Source organism: Oncorhynchus mykiss, chromosome 32 (genome assembly GCF_013265735.2).
Source record: "Oncorhynchus mykiss isolate Arlee chromosome 32, USDA_OmykA_1.1, whole genome shotgun sequence".
Lineage (NCBI taxonomy): Eukaryota > Metazoa > Chordata > Actinopteri > Salmoniformes > Salmonidae > Oncorhynchus > Oncorhynchus mykiss.
Genome location: NC_050572.1, coordinates 35,789,409 through 35,810,300, shown reverse-complemented (window position 1 = coordinate 35,810,300; position 20,892 = coordinate 35,789,409). Strand labels below are relative to the sequence as shown.

General features: G+C 43.3%; 1 protein-coding gene and 1 non-coding gene across 10 annotated transcripts in view; both read right to left on the bottom strand.

Annotated features, from left to right (window-relative positions):
• The window catches only part of ago4 (argonaute RISC component 4), a 37,386-nt gene that overhangs the window by 4,333 nt on the left and 12,161 nt on the right, over positions 1-20,892 (bottom strand). For 2 of the 9 annotated variants that reach the window (XM_036971771.1, XM_036971772.1), the window contains exons 5-16: positions 20,608-20,744; positions 19,601-19,753; positions 14,265-14,352; positions 13,917-14,064; positions 13,406-13,525; positions 12,342-12,503; positions 4,309-4,457; positions 3,843-4,027; positions 3,333-3,492; positions 1,936-2,251; positions 1,242-1,376; positions 489-790 (exon numbers count right to left, since the gene is read on the bottom strand). In XM_036971771.1, coding sequence (XP_036827666.1) covers positions 489-790; positions 1,242-1,376; positions 1,936-2,251; positions 3,333-3,492; positions 3,843-4,027; positions 4,309-4,457; positions 12,342-12,503; positions 13,406-13,525; positions 13,917-14,064; positions 14,265-14,352; positions 19,601-19,753; positions 20,608-20,744 — 2,055 coding nt within the window. The remainder of the gene's footprint in view (positions 1-488; positions 791-1,241; positions 1,377-1,935; positions 2,252-3,332; positions 3,493-3,842; positions 4,028-4,308; positions 4,458-12,341; positions 12,504-13,405; positions 13,526-13,916; positions 14,065-14,264; positions 14,353-19,600; positions 19,754-20,607; positions 20,745-20,892) is intronic. The other 7 variants (XM_036971778.1, XM_036971779.1, XM_036971773.1 and 4 more) reach the window with 6 other exon arrangements.
• Positions 2,524-2,607, bottom strand: LOC118946548. The gene has a single exon (XR_005041419.1). It is a non-coding gene; the product is annotated as a small nucleolar RNA SNORD35 (small nucleolar RNA).

Genomic DNA, 20,892 nt, shown 5'->3' with positions numbered 1-20,892 from the left:
ACTTTCTCACTCATCATTATTCATGATTCATTCAGGATTATCCGTAATCATGGTAGAATCCACATTAATGTAGAAGTGTTTAGAAATGTATTATATATTGTTTTTTACAATAAAAGTGACTCCAAATTGATTAATACATTTACCATTCATTTATACTGGGCACAAAATACTCTGAAACGTATCCAAAAACAAACAGCAAGTGCAGCCAACAAATTTGTTGAGGTTGTCCCAGTACTTTTGGTCTCCTAAAATGGGGGGACTACATACAAAAAGTGGTGTAATTTCTAAATGGTTCACCCGATATGGATGAATATAACCTCAAATTAAAGCAGACAGTCTGCACTTTAACCTCAGTCATTGTATCATTTCAAATCCGAAGTGCTGAAGTACGAGCCAAAAGAAAACGGTCCCAATAACTACAGAGGGCACTGTATATCTGTGATACCCCTCACTATTCAGAACTTGTGCCTTGCCACTTTCCTCAGTACCTGTCGTGATCTTTGTCCACCAGGTGGTAGCGGGCGCGGAAAGCCACCAGCCGGGCGTAGTAGGCTGGCGCGGGGATGGAGACTGAGCGGGTGCAGCGGACGTAGGTGTGGCACAGCTGATAGGTGAGCAGCTGGAGCTCGTCGGCCGTGAAGCAGTTGTCGTCCCATAGGACATGGTAGTGGGAGGGCCGGCTGGTGCCCTGGATCCCAGCATGGCTGCACAGGTAGAAGTCAAACTCAGAGGGGTGGGTGATTGTGCTGTCCACCGTGGTTCCGGCTGGGACGTTGCCACTCTTTCCAACCTGTAGGGGGTGATAGTTGCGATTAAAGACACTGGATATGCTGGGGTGCAAGCTGAAGAGGTGCTAACTCGCTCTGCAACCCGTCTGTAACTTCGGCTGTGTCTAAATCATGAATCTAGTGAAATGTCAGCTCAGATATTACTCCAAAGATAGGAGTATTGAGAGATGCATTTAAAAAGTATTGAAACACTGCCAAAGGCCTGGTACAGATGTCGTTTTATCCACAAATGGTTTACAGGTGGGTAATCTGATCCTAGACCTGCGGTTAACTGTACCCTCTACATCAGGGATGTCAAACACAATTCCCAGAGGGCTGGGTGTCCTCGCCCCTCCCATGTACTTGATCGATCATTTGAAAAAGGTAATTGCTTAGGAAGTTCCCTCAAAAACCACAGACACAGCCCTCCAGGAATTGAGTTGACACCCCTGCTCTACATGGGTCTCCACTCACCCTCTCGGCCTTGTCTGAGCAGAAGAGGCGAGTGTGGTGGCGTTTCTGAACCACGATGTAGGTGATGCCCGGTCGGTAGTCCTCCTCCAAGCTGATACAGGCCTTCCTGATTGCTATCAGCTCCGGCCACGCCACCTACACACAGCCACCCACACAGACATAGAAACAGTGAGATTCAAAAAATGCATTGATATGATTCTCTGGTTGAGTCAAAGTTGGCTGCGTTTACACAGGTAGCCCAATTCTGATCTTTTGGCCATTGATCTGATCCAATTGGTCAAAAGACCAATAATTGAGCAAAAGATCAGAATCGGGCTGCCTGTGTAAACGCAGTGAGATGCTATATCCAGAGCACTGTGGCACAAATCACTAGGGACCAAACTTGTTCTCTTCTATCCTTTACATTATATCTCAAGTTGTAGAGACAGGGTTAATTGGAGAGGGAGATCCGCCTGGATATACTTTGAGTCAGTATTGAACCGTCAACGCCCAACACTGATAGGACACCATGGTTTTGCTGGGGTGCAAGGGGCCGCACCTTTTAAAGGGATAAGCAGCCACCGACTCAAAATGAGAAATCATAAAGCAATGTCATTCAACGGTCAATTCAGAACAGAGTCAAAACTTGAAAACCCACAAACCCTAATGAACCGAAACGACACGCATCAAACCCTCCCAGTCACCCCCTCCTCACCTGTTTCATTTGGCCCTCGGACACGCCGCCGCGATAATAGATGATGCGGGTGGGCTTGAAGCGCGTGGACTTGTAGAACTGGATCAGCAGCTCACGCACCATGTTGGTCAGGTCCTGGATGACCTCCTGGCTGTACAGCTGCTCCTGGGACAGGTCCTGGCGCGATGTCTGCACGCGCACCGTGGCACAGTAGCGGCTGGGGTGGCCGTCCATGCTGCCCACCACCGCCGCGATGGAGGGCTTCTTGCCGTCGCCGGCTGGAGGGTGAGTAACGTCCGCCCCCAGGAAGATGACAGGTTGCTGGAACACAGAGGGTCTGGAGGTAGGGAGAGGTTTACATTATTTACATGTTTTTTTTTAAATAAAGAGATGGCAATAAAATACATGTACGTGTGTGTGTGTGTGTGTGTGTGTGTGTGTATGAGTGTTGCTTTGCTCTTAGAGCAGAGGTATAAGTCTTCAGCATAATACATTTGAGAATTGATTGACATGTTATGGACATAACAGAATGTGGATAGGCAATTGTATGTTGTGTGGGTGTATTGTGCTTTCATTGATGATTAAGCAGTGGGCTGTTTTATTCACAGTTGTACTGCATCAGTGTTGCCTTTAGGCAATTTCTTCAAAGCCATGAAGGCTTGGAAGACCATTGTGAGAACAACATCACTTGTAGCGAGACACAATCTTGAGTATACCACATTGAACAAACACAAACGCAACATGTAAAGTGTTGGTTTCATGTGCTAAAATATATATATATTTTTAAATCAGACATTTTCCATACACACAAAGAGCTGATTTCTGGCAAATTTTGTGTACAGATTTGTTTATATCCCTTTTCGTGAGCATTTCTCCTTTGCCAAGATAATCCAGCCGCCTGACAAGTGTGGGATATGAAGAAGCTGATTCCCCTTGTGCTGTTCCCCTTGTGCTGGGGACAATAAAAGATGTCTCAAGTTGAGGAAGCGTGCAATTGGCATGCTGACTGCAGGAATGTCCACCAGAGCTGTTGCCAGAGAATTTAATGTTAATTTATCAACCATAAGCTGCATCCAACGTCATTTTTGAGAATTTAGCAGCATGTCCAACCAGTCTCACAACCGCAGACCACTTGTAACCCACACCAGCCCAGGACCTCCATAGCCAGCTTCTTCACCTGCAGGATCGTCTGAGGGGTGGTGGGGGTGCTGAGGAGTATTTGTCTGTAATAAAGCCCTTTTGTGGAGAAAAACTCATTTCTGATTGGCTCCCCATGGCCGCACCCCTGCCCAGTCATGTGAAATTACATAGATTAGGGCCTAATGAATTTATTTCAATTAACTGATTTCCTTATATGAATTGTAACTCTTTAAAATTGCATGTATGAGTATGTGTGTGTGTGTGTGTGTGGTTGCCACCTCTGATGGGGCACAAGGACGTTGTTGATGCCACCCAGTTTGGCGTTGATCTTGAGGCAGAGATTGGAGAGGGTTTGGGGGGACGTCTTCACCACGTTCTTCACCTGGACACACTGAGTGGCCATGCCCAGGAGAGTGTCTCCTACCCGCTTCACCTCCGCTGTGGCACCAGGACCATAGGGACACAGAAAAGTAATTGAGCTCTAATATTCTCAAATGCAAGAGTAGCTAGTAGATTGGTTCTCTTAACATTTTAAGCATGAATAGTGAACTAGTGTTCCTCAAGTGGAAATTGAGGGGGGTTTGCTCCCCTACCACCATTTTCAAGCCTTCCAATTATATTTTATCAAATATCTTATACAAATCCATAAGAGGAAATGCTTTTTTTTTTTTTAAAAGACACTAGGAAGAGACAGACAACCTACTTGAAGTTAGTTTGCCCTTCTTTCAACATAATAGATTTCCCCAAATAAAGAATAGATTTCCCAACTAAAGTAGTATGATTCTTACCGTAGACAGGGGTTTTGCCAGGCAGGATGACCACGATGAGCTGCAGTCCCACATAGGACATCTTCAGGTGTTTGAACATGGGTTCCACGCTGTCCGCTCCCTGGGCGTATTTACAGAAACACGGCTGTCCCTGGATGGGCATCCCCGCGTCCTTCGAGATCTTCCTCAGCTGGTCTGTGAAGCTCCTAGAAAACCATGAACAAACCTTCAGGGAATCTAGTCTAGAGCCAGAATACTGCATTCAAACTGTTGGACAATAAGTTGAAATTCTGTGGTCAAAATCCTAACTTAAGATATATTTGTGTAACTAGTATGCATACATCAAATGGGAGATGTACATCATATTTTGGATAAGCCCACATATCTTAAAAGTTTGGATTTGGCCCTAAATGAGTAATGATCACCACACAGACTAAGCAGGGCTATGGAGATTTGTGGGAATAGGAAAAGATGACAGATGACTCACTTGAGCAGGTCCTCTCTGCACTGTTTCTGTGGGGCGAAGCAGGCCACGGCCCACACCTTGATCTCGATCCCGGCGTAGAACTGCTTCCCCCGCATGTCCCACACGCCCTGGTTGGGCGTGGCCACCGTCTTATTCTGCGGAGAGAGTCCCTACGCTCTTAGTGAACCCCCCGGTTTAACCAGCCGACACAGCAGATACAACTCCCCAGCTTCCTGCCTGCACCACGCACATGGTGCAGGTAGAAGTTGCACCTTCCCAGTGATACAGGGTCAGATCTTTTTACATACAACTAATGGGGGTGATTAGGATGGGGGGGGGGGGGTAGGAGAATCTGACCCTAGATCTGTGGTTCGAGGCAACTTCTACCGTAAGATCCTATTACACACAGTTCATCCCATTGCAAGAAGCATGCAGGCAAAACCTCCACGTACTAGACCGCACAGGAGGCTTATTCAACAGGGCAGAACGTTCACGTATGGAATAGACACTGTACAATATAAGACGTGCCCAGAATTGTCTATTGTACAGATGAGCAAATACTTTACACTGTGATAAGACTGCAGGCTACCACCCTTCCAGTTATATCAACAACAAATTTTGCTGATACACACGTGTTATTCAATCCATTCCTACTAAAGCTAACTTAGATCGATGTACATCTATCCATCTATCTCTCAGGGTCCGTATCCACAAAGCGGATACTCAGAGTAGGAGTGTCACTGCTGCTCTACGCTTTTTAGTACATAATGAATACATGGACAGATCCTAGATCAGCACTCCTCCTCCGAGACACTCTGTGGACACGGACCCAGATGTTATCAAATCATTCTAGCTATGAATAGAAGTTCCTCCAGTGTTCAGGGCCCTTAGCATCCCTGCTTTAATTTAGCATTATATCGAGTTAGGCTACTTGCTCTTGTAACTATTGGGCAACCACATGCGATTCTCCAGCAAGCTATACATATAAAAAAATGCGCAGTTCAAGAAAGAAAAAGCCCTGAAGACTGAGGTGCCGATCCAGCATTGAATCACAGATTTCCACAGTAATTATAGGAACATACTGTATATTATAAACATCAGCATGATAAAACAGTGATGGAGTGACAAAACACAAGGACAGTCAGTCACTTGTCTCATCTCGAACCCATTAGTGCTACAACATAGCCATAGCAGTTAAAATGGCTGAAAGATGTGCCAGTCATACAAACGAATAGTATTGAGAAAAACATTTCAAAGGATGAAGACTCAATTACCCAGCAGTCCAAAACACTCAAGAAGAGACTGTAAAATGGGCCCAATAAAATGCATAGAAACCAGCAATTCCGTGCCAAAACTGTCAGTACATCTCTATTAAAGCCATTTCTGTGACCAAATGTTTTACAGTCCACATGGGGCCTACAAGAAGGTCTGTGATAGAGGTCTAACCGTACCAAACCTTATTACGCTATATAAAGACTGGACGGAACTCATTATGTAGAAACCAAGTATATAGCCTACATATAACAAACGCACATACACACAGCACAAGTCAAAAGTCTTGACACACACTCTTTCAAGGGTTTTTATTTTACAATGTAGAAAATAGTAAGAAATCGAAATATATTTTAAATTATTCAAATAGCCACGCTTTGCCTTGATGACAGCTTTGCACACTCTTAGCATTCTCTCAACCAGCTTAACATGGAATGCTTTTTCAACAGTCTTGGAGTTCCATTATATGCTGAGCACTTGTTGACTGCTTTTCCTTCATTCTGCGGTTCAACTCATCCCAAACCATCTCAATTGGGTTGAGGTCGGGTGATTGTGTAGGTCAGGTCATCTGATGCAGCACTCCATCACTCTTCTTCTTTGTCAAATAGCCTTTTACACAGCCTAGAAGTGTGTTGGGTCATTGTCCTGTTGAAAAACAACTGATAGTGGGACTAAGCACAAACCAGATGGGATGGCGTATCGCTGCAGAATGCTGTGGTAGCCATGCTGGTTAAGTGTGCCTTGAATTCTAAATAATTCACGACAGTGTCACCAGCAAAGCACCCCCAAACTATCACACCTCCATGCTTCACTGTGGGAACCACACATGCAGAGATCATCCGTTCACGTACTCCGAGTCTCACAAAGACACGGAGATCGGAACCAAAAATTTGGACTCATACCAAAGGGCAGATTTCCACCGGTCGAATGTCCAGTGCTCGTGTATTTCGTGTCTTCCTTTCCTGTGGTGGTCCTCATGAGAGCCAGTTTCATCATAGCGCTTGATGGTTTTTGAGACTGCACTTGAAGAAAGGTTTAAAATGTGGAAATGTTCTGTGTTGACTGACCTTCATGTCTTAAAGCAATGATGGACTGTCATTCTCTTTGCTTATTTGAGCTGTTTTTGCTATAATATATGGACTTGGTCTTTTACCAAATAGAGCTACCTTCTGTATACCACCCCTACCTTGTCACAACACAACTGATTGGCTCAAAAGTATTAAGAAGGAAATAAATTCCACAAATTCACTTTTAACAAGGCACACCTGTTGAAATGCATTCCAGGTGACTACCTCGTGAAGCTGGTTGAGAGAATGCCAAGAATGTGCAAAGCTGTCATCAAGGCAAAGGGTGGCGAAAAAAGGGGTCGGCAGGTAGCCTAGCGGTTAGAGCATTAACCGAAAGGTTGCTAGATCGAATCCCCGAGCTGACAAGGTAAAAAATCTGTCATTCTGCCCCTGAACAATGTTTCCTACGCCGTCATTGTAAATAAGAATTTGTTCTTAACTGACTTGCTTATTTAAATAAAGGTTAAATAAAACATTTTGAAGAATCGAATATACTTCTTTAACACTTTATTGGTCACTTCATAGTTCATGTCTTCACTATTATTCTACAATGTAGAAAATAGTCAAAATAAAGAAATCCTTGAATGAGTAGGTACAGTTGAAGTCGGAGGTTTAAGTCATTAAAACTCGTTTTCAACCACCCCACAAATTTCTTGTTAACAAACTATAGTTTTGGCAAGTCAGTTAGGACATCTACTTCGTGCATGACAAGTAATTTTTTTACAGACAGATTATAACAGATAATGCACTGTATCACAATTCCAGTGGCTCAGAAGTTTACATACATTTGGTTGACTGTGCCTTCAAATAGCTTGGAAAATTCCAGAAAATTAGGTCATGGCTTTAGAAGCTTCTGATAAACAATGTCAATTAGCCTGAGTCAATTGGAGGTGTACCTGTGGATGTACAGTGGGGCAAAAAAGTATTTAGTCAGCCACCAATTGTGCAAGCTCTCCCACTTAAAAAGGTGAGGCCTGTAATTTTCATCATAGGTACACTTCAACTATGACAGACAAGATGAGAAAAAAAAAATCCATAAAATCACATTGTAGGATTTTTAATGAATTTATTAGCAAATTATGGTGGAAAATAAGTATTTGGTCAATAACAAAAGGTTCTCAATACTTTGTTATATACCCTTTGTTGGCAATGACAGAGGTCAAACGTTTTCTGTAAGTCTTCACAAGGTTCTCACACTGTTAATGGTATTTTGTCCCATTCCTCCATGCAGATCTCCTCTAGAGCAGTGATGTTTTGGGGCTGTTGCTGGGCAACATGGACTTTCAACTCCCTCCAAAGATTTTCTATGGGTTTGAGATCTGGAGACTGGCTAGGCCACTCCAGGACCTTGAAATGCTTCTTACGAAGCCACTCCTTCGTTGCCCGGGCGGTGTGTTTGGGATCATTGTCATGCTGAAAGACCCAGCCACGTTTCATCTTCAATGCCCTTGCTGATGGAAGGAGGTTTTCACTCAAAATCTCACGATACATGGCCCCATTCATTCTTTCCTTAACACGGATCCGTCGTCCTGGTCCCTTTGCAGAAAAACAGCCCCAAAGCATGATGTATCCACCACCATGCTTTACAGTAGGTATGGTGTTCTTTGGATGCAACTCAGCATTCTTTGTCCTCCAAACAAGACGAGTTGAGTTTTTACCAAAAAGTTATATTTTCTATCGTGAGATTTTGAGTGAAAACCTCCTTCCATCAGCAAGGGCATTGAAGATGAAACATGGCTGGGTCGTTCAGCATGACAATGATCCCAAACACATCGCCTGGGCAACGAAGGAGTGGCTTCGTAAGAAGCATTTCAAGGTCCTGGAGTGGCCTAGCCAGTCTCCACATCTCAACCCCATATAAAATCTTTGGAGGGAGTTGAAAGTCCGTGTTGCCCAGCAACAGCCCCAAAACATCATTGCGCTAGAGGAGATCTGCATGGAGGAATGGGCCAAAATACCAGCAACAGTGATTGAAAAACTTTTTAAGACTTACAGAAAACATTTGACCTCTGTCATTACCAACAAATTATATATAACAAAGTATTGAGATAAATAAGTATTTGGTCAATAACAAAAGTTTTCCACCATAATTTGCAAATAAATTCATTAAAAAATCCTACAATGTGATTTTCTGGATTTTTTTTCTCATTTTGTCTGGCATAGTTGAAGTGTACCTATGATGAAAATTACAGGCCTCATCTTTTTAAGTGGGAGAACTTGCACAATTGGTGGCTGACTAAATACTTTTTTGCCCCACTGTATGTCAAGGCCTACCTTCAAACTCAGTGCCTCTTTGCTTGACATCATGGAAAAATCAAAAGAAATCAGCCTAGACCTCCACAAGTCTGGTTCATCCTTGGGAGCAATTTCCAAATGCCTGAAGGTACCACGTTCATCTGTTCAAACAATAGTACGCAAGTACAAACACCATGGGACCACACAGCCGTCACACAACTCAGGAAGGTGATGCGTTCTGTCGCCAAGAGATAAACGTACTTTTGTGCGAAAAGTGCAAATCAATTCCAGAACAACAGCAAAGGACCTTGTGAAGATGCTGGAGGAAACCGGTACAAAAGTATCTATATCCACAGTAAAATGAGCCCTATATCGACATAACCGGAAATGCCGCTCAGCAAGGAAAAAGCCACTGCTCCAAAACCGCTATAATAAAATCCAGACTACGGTTTGTAACTGCACATGGGGACAAAGATCGTACTTTTTGGAGAAATATCCTCTGGTCTGATGAAACAAAAATAGAACTGTTTGGCCATAATGACCATTGTTATCTTTGGAGGAAAAAGGGGGAGGCTTGCAAGCCAAAGAACACCATCCCAACCGTGAAGCATGGGGGTGGCAGCATCATGGTGTGGGGGTGCTTTACTGCAGGAGGGACTGGTGCACTTCACAAAAAATGGCATGTGTGGATATATTGAAGCAACATCTCAAGACATCAGTCAGGAAGTTAAAGCTTGGTCGCAAATGGATATTCCAAACGGACAATGACCCCAAGCATACTTCCAAAGTTGTGGCAAAATGGCTTGAGGACAACAAAGTCAAAGTATTGGAGTGGCCATCACAAAGCAGTGACTTAAATCCTATAGAAAATTTGTGGGCAGAACTGAAAAGGCGTGTGCGGGCAAGGAGGCAACAAACCTGACTCAGTTACACCAGCTCTGTCAGGAGGAATGGGCCAAAATTCCCCCAACTTATTGTGGGAAGTTTGTGGAAGGCTACCCAAAATGTTTGACCAAGGTTAAACAATTTAAAGACAATGCTACCAAATGCGAATTGAGTGTATGTCAACTTCTGACCCACTGGGAATGTGATGAAAGAAATAAAAGCTGAAATAAATAATTCTCTCTACTATTATTCTGACATTTCACATTATTAAAATAAAGTGGTGATCCTAACGGACCTAAAAAACAGGGAATTTTTACTAGGATTAAATGTCAGGAATTGTGAAAAACTGAGTTTAAATGTATTTGGCTAAGGTGTATGTAAACTTCCGACTTCACCTGTATGTCCAAACTTATGACTGCTACCACACACACAATATGCAATAATAAATGCCCTTGAGGGATGTTGGAAGGAATTTATTGCGGCAACTTCACGGAAGTTGGTGGCAAATTTGAGGCAAACTAAATAGTGTGCCACAAAATGTTGTCTGAAGTTTGCAAATGTTTGCCACTAGTGGTAATCCGCAGCAAACCTCTGGCAATAATAATATTTATTGCCACTATTGGCAAACAGCTAACCAGAGTTGTTTTTATTTTCTGGACAACAATTATCTCAAGATTCTATTTGAATCGGTGGCAAACCTGTGGCAACAATATGTATTGCTGCTAGTTGCAAACAGTTCACCAGAAGCCGTTTCTGGGGAACACATGAGTTCCAAGACCAGTAACCATTGACAACCAATCAGGGGTATTAGGAAAATCTGCTGGAAAATGGAAACCAAGCTACCTACCAAAGTGGTCTGGAATGAGTCCAACTTCATTAACCTTCCTAATAAACTTGAAAAGTGCTAGCTAATTGATGCCTAGTTAGCAGTGTCATGTTTTATGGGATAGAGTGAAAGGGTTGAGGCTGGTTAAATAAGGATTTTTAAGCCTCAAGACAATTGAGACATGGATTGTGTATGTGTGCCATTCGGAGGGTGAATGGGCAAGACAGAATATTGAAGTGCCTTTGAACGGGGTATGGTAGCAGGTGCCAGGAGCACCGGTTTGTGTCAGGAACTGCAACGCTGCTGGGTTTTTCACGCTCAACAGTTTACCGTGTGTATCAAGAATGGTCCACCACCCAAAGGACATCCAGCCAACTTGCTGGCCCATGTTGGAGTCAACACTTTCGACATCTTGTGGAGTCCATGCCCCAATTAATATTTGGAACGTTCTTAATGTTTTGTAGACTCAATGTATGTGTGCACCAGGTCAAGACTTCTTCAAGGCAATAATTCATTTTGGACAAATAATATGAACTGCTTTTGTTGCTTCTCTTCCACCCAAGTCTTATACACACCTGAGTCGGGGAGAAGAGACAACTGTCTCTTAAATGATGAAGTCCCCAGTCTAGATTGAATATCATAATTCATTGATTCGTTTTAAATCAGTTGTATTGAGGCTTGGCTGGAGAAAAAATCTTGAGGAACAGTTGGCCACACATTTAATGGTAGATTTAGTAGGCATAAGTCCCAGTTTATGCTAGTTACAATGTTTCTTTTTATAGCATTTATACAAGGCAGAAACATTGTTGAGAAGCATTGCAACATCAAGCCAATTTTGTCACAGCCGACCCCGTTTTTCCAAAGCCAAACCCGACCGACCATTAGCCTCAGTCTACTTTAAGATAGAAACTGTTATCAGTAATAAAACATTTTTGTGTCCTAATTTTGTTTTTGTGTTTGATTTCTTCAGTTCATGCATTCAACAAGCTTTGGATGAAGGACTTGCACAGAGCAGCCATCTCCAAAGTTCATTCAAAAAGGCAATAGTTCTGACCTGGTTTTGATTTAGTTCTTTAAATGTATTTAAATTTTGTTAATTGTAATTTAAACTTGCATTGGTTGAAAGATATTGCTCAGTTATCACTTGGCTCATGTAAATTCTGTAGTTGCCCCTTTAAATCCTAAGGTCAACATCCCCAGTGTTTACATCTCTCATGTAAATGTAGCTACATAAATATATTAAACTATTTGCTCTTTTCTTCATTAGCAAAGATGATTTATTTTTATCACCTAAGGCATTGAATACATGTCTAGTATATTTAGTATGTTAAGTTCAGTTCTCTGTGAGAAGCAAGTTCACTTAAAGTTAGACCTATGTGTAATTTGGTTTATGTAGATACAGTTCAATGTTAACACACAGTAACCAAAAACCTGATCTAATTTGCATAAAATGTTTGCAGCAATAAACATTCGCCACAAGTTTCCTAGAATTGTTTGCCAAAAATTCACAAGTTGCAACTGTTTGCATGTGAAAATACAAGCTTGGTGCCTACTTGCGGCAAATTGGCCAAAGGTATAACAACTGTTTGCCAGAAGACAGTTTTTTTCAGTAAGGGTTATTGAATTTAATTTAAATGTGCTGTGTGGCATGAAGTCTCATCCTCCTCCCCTTGAGTAGTCCACTCACTCTTTTCATTCACACACACACACACACGTATGGCCCATCCCTCCCATGAAACATTGACCCAGCCCAGTGCCCCAGTACTCACCCTGCCACAGTCCCGCCCAGTGTCGGTACTCACCCGGCCCCCATACTGCAGCATGGGCGCTGGGAGGACTCGGCCTGTCACCTCGGTCATGTCGTTGTGCACCACAATGCCAAACTCCTTCAGGTAGGGGTCGGGACCGCCCACCATGCTGTTGCTTTTGACCTGGGGGGGGGGCGTGAGAAAAGGTGGTGTGAAAGGAAGAAAGGGGTTAGGCAGGCAGAGAAGACTTTGCTTCCTGCTAGTGTCTGAAGTCGTTTTGTTGTTGTGAATCTATCATTTAGATTCCTACTGCAATCGACCGTTCACAATATCAGATCATCAATTAATTCATAAAGCCCTTTTAGCACAAAGTTACTTTACAGTAACCCGGCCCAGATTATATTTGGGGGGGTGGACATGGAATACTCAGTAAGGAAGCCATATGAGGCAAGAGATATGTGCAGACCTTTTCTGGACAACCACACCTCTTTAGAAAACAGTAACACAGATATTTGCAACTACTCAAAAGATCCAACAGTGCATTTTCCTTGCAAAAAACAAAACAAAATGGCTGCCTCAGACTACGGCACAAAGTTTCTAAACCCAGAGGTACAACGTCACGAGACTTCCGGGAACGCTTGCGAAACAGACCAGGCCAGGGTGTGGTGTTCAAGAAGTCAATGAGAAAACTTAAAATTAACAACTATGGAATAAATTCTCAAAAACTTAAAAGGTGCAACCTAGATTTGAGCCAATACCTCAAGTAGTTGAACATGTTATTACTCCAACCTCATGAAAGTGGCAAACTGACACGTTTTCATTTTCGTCAAAAATCAACTCTATATCGAAGGAGTGCCTTTGATTTGACGGCCTGCACAGGCTCAGTTCGGCACGAGATAACCGTTACCGCTATGACGTGTTTCTGGGCATGAGCTTAACTAGCCAACATCGCCATGACATCAACTACAACTGATTGGGGATTTCTATTAGAGATGCGGCTCCATACTGTACTGTCGGACTACGGCGCTCCACTTCCTGAGTTGCACTTCACACTCCCACCACCGAGGGTGCAAGTAATCACTCACCAGTCGGCTGATCTCCTCCTGCCTGTCGGGTGCAGAACGTGCTGTAGCTTTGATCATGGTGGAGGTCTGGTTATCTGTCAGCTTCTTGATGCAGCGCTGCCCGGCCACAATGTTGCAAACCTGTATACGGACAGAGAATAGTTAGTTACTGCCGATCACAGTAGTCAAGTAATGGAGAAACATGAAAAGGTTTGTTTCTATTGGACAAGTCCAGGTACTCGTTACCGTTTCAGTCCCTTTTCTTCCATTTGGTGCCTAATGACCTGAAGTAAGATGGAAACTAAAATCTGACCATGCCCAGGTCCACAACCCCTTTTTCCCCCCTACCCATCGGGTATGCACAGTTGCAATGAGTGTTGCCTTCATGCAATTTCGTTAAAGTCACGAAGGCTTGGAAAACCAGTGAGAGAAACATCACTTGCAACAATATCTTGAGTGCATTCTATACATACAGTGGGGTTTCATTTGTGGAGTGTGTGTGTGTCTGCGCGTTTTAGAGCCACCCTCTTACCTCCAGGGGTAGGTAGGTGTGCTTCTGTTCCTGCCCCACTTGTAGACAGGGCAGATGGGGGTATTTTAGCTGTAGGCTGTACTTCTGCTTGAAGTACTGAGCCACTGTACACTCCATGGCCTGGCCATTCTCCAGCTGTAAGGGGAACCTGAGCAATGGGCAGACATAATACATATTCATTGACCGTATGAATAAAACAAAAGAGCAAAAGGAAAGAGCACTGCGTCTCATCTTTGAATCAACATGATCTTGTATCAAGAGATAGATACGGTTTATATGTTTGGATAGGTTGATTAAAAATACATAAGATAAACTTCTGGAACGTGTAGCGACTAGCGCAGCACTTACGTTTGGTGGCTGGCAGGACGGCGTGTGACATTGCACACGCGATATTTCCTCTTCATCTGACCACAGTGGGTGACCTCGACTTTCAGACCTAAGAGCGAAAAGCATACGCATAGAAACACCCAGAAGAGCACATCACAAATAGGGCCAGAGAAAGAAGAGGAGGGAGATATAACCAGTGGAGTTTGAAACTGACATTTCGGGGCATCATTGAAAATCTTTGTAATTCAAAACATTTTAGCAGATCATTTTAGACAGTTTCATCTTTGACTGTTGGACAAGACTATGGTTTGCTCTTATATGAGGTGACGGGTTGCCTTCTCACATAGCCTAACTCTCACTTGAGATGGCTGTGCATAAGTGAAAACCTATTCACATCAATGCATGATTTACACCAGGAATGGGCAACTGGAAGAACTACGAGACAGGATTGTGTCGGGGCACAGATCTGGGGAAGGGTACCCCAAGACCACAGTGGACATCGTAAATAAGAATTTGCCTAGTTAAATAAAAAAAAATACAAATAGGAAGAGTCTTGATGGTTCCAAACTTCTTACATTTAAGAATGATGGAGGCCACTGTGGTCTTGGGGACCTTTCATGAAGCTGGTTAGGAGAATGCCAAGAGTGTGCAAAGCTGTCATCAAGACCAAGGGTGGCTACTTTGAAGAATCTCAAATATATTTTGATTTGTTTAACACTTTTTTGGTTACCACATGATTCCATGTGTTATTTCATAGTCTTGATTTCTTCACTATTATTCACCAAGAAAAATCCTTGAATGAGTAGGTGTTCCCCAACTTCTGACTGGTACTGTAGGCAACACTAAAATAACACATCCTAGATCTGAATGAATGAAATATTCTTATTAAATACTTTTTTCTTTACATAGATGAATGTGCTGACAACAAAATCACTCAAAAAATTATCAATGGAAATCAACTTTATCAACCCATGGAGGTCTGGATTTGGAGTCACACTCAAAATTAAAGTGGAAAACCACACTACAGGCTGATCCAACTATGATGTAATGTCCTTAAAACAAGTCAAAATGAGGCTCAGTAGTGTGTGGCCTCCACGTGCCTGTATGACCTCCCTACAACACCTGGGCATGCTCCTGATGAGGTGGCGGATGGTCTCCTGAGGGATCTCCTCCCAGACCTGGACTAAAGCATCCGCCAACTCCTGGACAGTCTGTGGTGAAACGTGGCATTGGTGGATGGAGCGAGATGTGATGTCCCAGATGCGCTCAATTGGATTCAGGTCTGGGGAACGGGCGGGCCAGTCCATAGCATCAATGCCTTCCTCTTGCAGGAACTGCTGACACACTCCAGCCACATGAGGTCTAGCATTGTCTTGTATTAGGAGGAACCCAGGGCCAACCGCACCAGCATATGGTCTCACAAGGGGTCTGAGGATCTCATCTCGGTACCTAATGGCAGTCAGGCTACCTCTGGCGAGCACATGGAGGGCTGTGCTGCCAACCCAAAAAAATGCCACCCCACACCATGACTGACCCGCCGCCAAACCGGTCATGCTGGAGGATGTTGCCAGCAGCAGAACGTTCTCCACAGCGCCTCCAGACTCTGTCACGTCTGTCACATGTGCTCAGTGTGAACCTGCTTTCATCTGTGAAGAGCACAGGGCGCCAGTGGCGAATTTACCAATCTTGGTGTTCTCTGGCAAATGCCAAACGTCCTGCACGGTGTTGGGCTTTAAGCACAACCCCCACCTGTGGACGTCGGGCCCTCATACCACCCTCATGGAGTCTGTTCCTGACCGTTTGAGCAGACACATGCACATTTGTGGTCTGCTGGAGGTCATTTTGCAGGGCTCTGGCAGTGCTCCTCCTTGCACAAAGGCGGAGGTAGCGGTCCTGCTGCTGGGTTGTTGCCCTCCTACGGCCTCCTCCACGTCTCCTGATGTACTGGCCTGTCTCCTGGTAGCGCCTCCATGCTCTGGACACTACGCCGACAGACACAGCAAACCTTCTTGCCACAGCTCACATTGATGTGCCATCCTGGATGAGCTGCACTACCTGAGCCACTTGTGTAGGTTGTGGACTCCATCTCATGCTACCACTAGAGTGAAAGCACCGCCAGCATTCAAAAGTGACCAAAACATCAGCCAGGAAGCATAGGAACTGAGAAGTGGTCTGTGGTCACCACCTGCAGAACCACTCCTTTTATTGGGGGTGTCTTGCTAATTGCCTATCATCTCCACCTATTGTCTATTCCATTTGCACAACAGCATGTGAAATTTATTGTCAATCAGTGTTGCTTCCTAAGTGGACAGTTTGATTTCACAGAAGTGTGATTGACTTGGAGTTACATTGTGTTGTTTAAGTGTTCCCTTTATTTTTTTGAGCAGTGTATATTTATTTGGGGTGGGACGGGGACTCAGTCAGGGTCTCAACTTACTGTTGACAGTGCAATTTAGAAATGTGGTTGTGTATCAGCATTCTCAATTAGACCATGTCAGCAAAAAAAAATATATATATTGTACGTTAGCTGGCCGTGAGACAATCTAAACTTGTAGTAAGCATCATCGAATTATCAACCGAGGTCGGGCCCATTGATTATGAAATATATTAAAATGCAAACATTTGCCTCCACCCTATGGCAAAATGTGTAGAATTGCAGGAAATGAGTTATAAAATTGCAAAATCTCTTAATCGTCCCATGGCAAAATGTATAGAATTTAGAGGTCGGCGATATGGGCAAATTATGATATCACGGCATAAGGATCAGCCCCTTTTTTCAAATTTTTGCCTAAAATGACATACCCACATCTAACTGCCTGTAGCAAGGATATGCATATTCTTGATACCATTTGAAAGGTAACACTTTGACGTTTGTGGAAATGTGAAATTAATGTTTTTTTAAGAGAGGTTCCATCTTTGAAATGCAAGAGAAAGGCCACAATGTATTATTCCAGTTTAGGAGGAATTTAGACTTTGGCCACTAGATGGCAGCAGTGTATACGCAACGTTTTAGACTGATCAAATGAACCATTGCATTTCTGTTCAAATTGTTATATCAAGTCTGCCCAAACGTGCCTAATTGGTTTATTAATCCATTGTCAAGTTCATAACGGTGCACTCTCCTCAAAACAATAGCATGGCATTATTTCACTGTAATAGCTACTGTAAATTGGGCACTGCAGTTAGATTACCAAGAATTTAATCTTTCTGCCGATATCAGATATGGCTATGTCCTGGGAAATGTTCTTGTTACTTACAACCTCATGTTAATCAGATTAGCGCACGTTAGCTCAACAGTCCCGTAGAGGTAAAACAAAAAAAATAATATGAGTTATAAATTTGCTTTATGAGTAGTGCGTGACCTTAGGGTGGCAACACATACATTTTAAGGGATTTTAGTGGGTCTTCATCCATTCTGATTGTTTTATTCAACTTCAACAACAAATAAATTGCCTAATTTCCACGTAGGGCTGCAGGACACGGGCAAACAATCTTGGCCGTATTTTTAACCAATTGTTGCAATTAGGAATTGACTTGCGATTTCGAGCAAAACACTTGGGTGAACTGTTCAAATCATGGAAATATAATGATTATGCTAATTCTACTTAGTTAGAATATAATAGTGGGAACTTTGAACAGTGTTTTTTGACATGACATTGAATTAAAATGCCAGGGAGGAGTTATTGTGACAAGGTAAGAACCAAAGTGCTTATAAGTGATTCCTAGGGGACCCTATAATCTTCGGCTGCATTGAATGTTCTCTCTTCGCTACTTCATGAAGCTAACAGAAATGCTTTGAGTATTCCTCTAACATACTGTTGCACAAACATGTTGATTCAAGTCTACACCGTCACTGGTATTATCAGGCTGTAATGTCTAAGTACGTTACCTCTGACTCAGCCAGCTAACTAACTAGCGATTAGCATCAGCGGCTAACCCGTTTTAGGCCCAATTTGCTAAGACAAACTAGCAGTTTGCAGATGTAAGAAAAAAAACTAATAATGTAATTATAGAACGCTAGTGGATTTATATTAGGAAGCAAAGTGAAAACAGCATCGTTGTCATCAACATCGTTGCATGTGCTTCATTGACCATGCTGACTGAACGCAAGTGTCTCATGGTCAAGGAACAACAAATGCGCTCCTTGAGTGGCGGGGCTAGGTGTGTGTCGAAATTGGCATGGCATGAAAAAGCGGAGAAAGATGACTCAAGTAGCGAACTATAGAAATGGACGTTACACACTGCATATCACATTTAACAAACCAAACATTCAAATATTGGTATATCGTAAAATATAGTATACCGCACAGCCCTAGCAGAATTGCAGGAAATGAACTTTAAAACATATTTTAGTTTTCTCTTCGCTGTCACGAAGGGGGCCGCTAGAATGTTTTGCTCGCAGGGTGTGTGCTGTGAGTGTGGGGTGGATACGCAGACCGACGAGCCACTGCGGTCCCTCAAGATGAGTTCTGTTATTTTGTGGCACCCACCCCCATCAAAGTTGCCCATCCCTGATTTACACAAAAGTTACACTAAGTTAAAGTCAAGCACGCATATCTCACGTTAGGATTCAGATTATGGGTGTACAGCACAGATGGGTGTCAATTCCATTTCAATTCATATACATTGAAATTCAAGTCAAGAGATACGAGTTAAAAGGGTCATTTATTGTCAGTAAAGACTTTTCACAATTTTCAAACTGGTTTCTCAATTCACTTCATGCATTGGAATGGACTTGACACGAGACCCTGAGATAAACTTCAGTGTAGTACAGTTCAGTTGTCTGGATGGGTGGATGCCGTCTAATAAGGCTCCGAAATGTCACACAATTTCCCTATGTAGTGTACTACTTTTGACTAGGGCTCAAAAGTAGTGCATCATACAGTGAAGAGAATGGTTGGTTGTTTAGCAACAAAACCGACACGTGCGCAACTATGGGGCAAAACAGAAGGGGTTGGCTTAGATTGTTGACAACATGTCAACTATATTTTGTCTCCAATATTAATTGAAAACAAATACATTTGCACAATTAGCACTTGTTGTCTCAAGAATACATCGTTAGAGTTGTTGGTTACCTGGCTAACAAAATTTTGCCATTCTAGCATAGACTTGGTATCAAACAAGACATGGTACCAAGAACAAGATAAAACTAGCGGAAACGAGCCACCTACAATCCCCCTTATTGCAGCTTCTTGTCATTGTTTCTAGCCATCTGGCAATCCAGAATCACAACACACACTTCTGCCCCATTGAAGCGTGCGCATTGGTTTCGTGACAGTGTCAGCCAACACGTTTATAGGGTGCCATTTCAGATGCAGCCTTGGTGTGTAGAAACATGGTAAAAACATTGGTCTGACCTGCAGGTCCCCACCCACCTCGGATCTCCTTGGTGAACTTGACGCGTTGGGAGTCGGTGAGTGGCTTGGTCTGCTCGTTGATGTTCTGGATGTCCAGCACCTCGCACATGAACTCGATCACAGGCTGGGCACGGTAGAAAGCGGTGGCAGAGACTGTGGGGGGGGACAAAGTGAGACAGATGTAAGGTTCACAACCAAAGCAAACATCAATACACGTTATATTACTCCAACACAAACACAGCCTGGGATTTTTAAATTATTGAGTCATTGTATTGACTACAGTCAGAAGATAACTAACACGGAACCCAAACCGGCTGCGCGCGTGCGCCATCGTGCGCTATCGTGCATACATTTATTTTTCCCCCCTAAACCAAACGCGATCGCGACACGCAGGTTAAAATATCAAAACAAACTCTGAACTTATGACATTAATTCGGGGACAGGTCGAAAAGCATTAAACATGTGTGGCAATTTAGCTAGTTAGCTTGCACTTGCTAGCTAATGTCAATTTGTCCTATTTAGCTAGCTTGCTGTTGCTAGCTAATTTGTCCTGGGATATAAACATTGAGTTGTTATTTTACCTGAACTGCACAAGGTCCTCTACTCCGACAATTCGGCCAACCGAATCGTTTCTAGTCATCTCTCCTCCTTCCAGGCTTTTTCATCTTTGAACTTATATGGTGATCGCATCTAAACTTTCATTGTATTACCACAACAAAGTTCGTCTTTCAATCACCCACGTGGGTATAACCAATGAGATGGCGGGACACGTGGGTACCTACTTCTATAAACCAATGAGGAGATGGGAGAGGCAGGACTTTCAGTGCGATCTGCGTCAGAAATAGGAATGACTTCTAGTTTAGCCCTTGTCGTCGCAGACGCTCGTTGGCTCGTGCGAGCGCAATAATTGAATAACATGGATTTCTACATTTATTTTGCAGCGCACGCGACTTGTCCGGTCTGGTCAGCATGTAAGGCTAACCTAAAGACACACAAAGGGCTCTTACCATCGATGTTGAGCATCATGTTCCACATGGCAGGACGGACCGACTGATGGAAGCCGAACCATACCTCCCTCCCTCCGCCCAGTGGGTGGTAGTAGCCCTCCGGAGGGGAAAAGAAGGAGCGCCCCACTGGAGTGTACCTGGAAACATCCACATGGAGAGTCAGTTAGAGAACTGGTTCAGTTAGAGGGATCACAATGTAGCAAAAAATGACAGACAAGATTATTCTGGAAGAGATCACTCTTCACCCCTCAGAATGACAACAGAAATTCCCTCTGGGAAAAATAC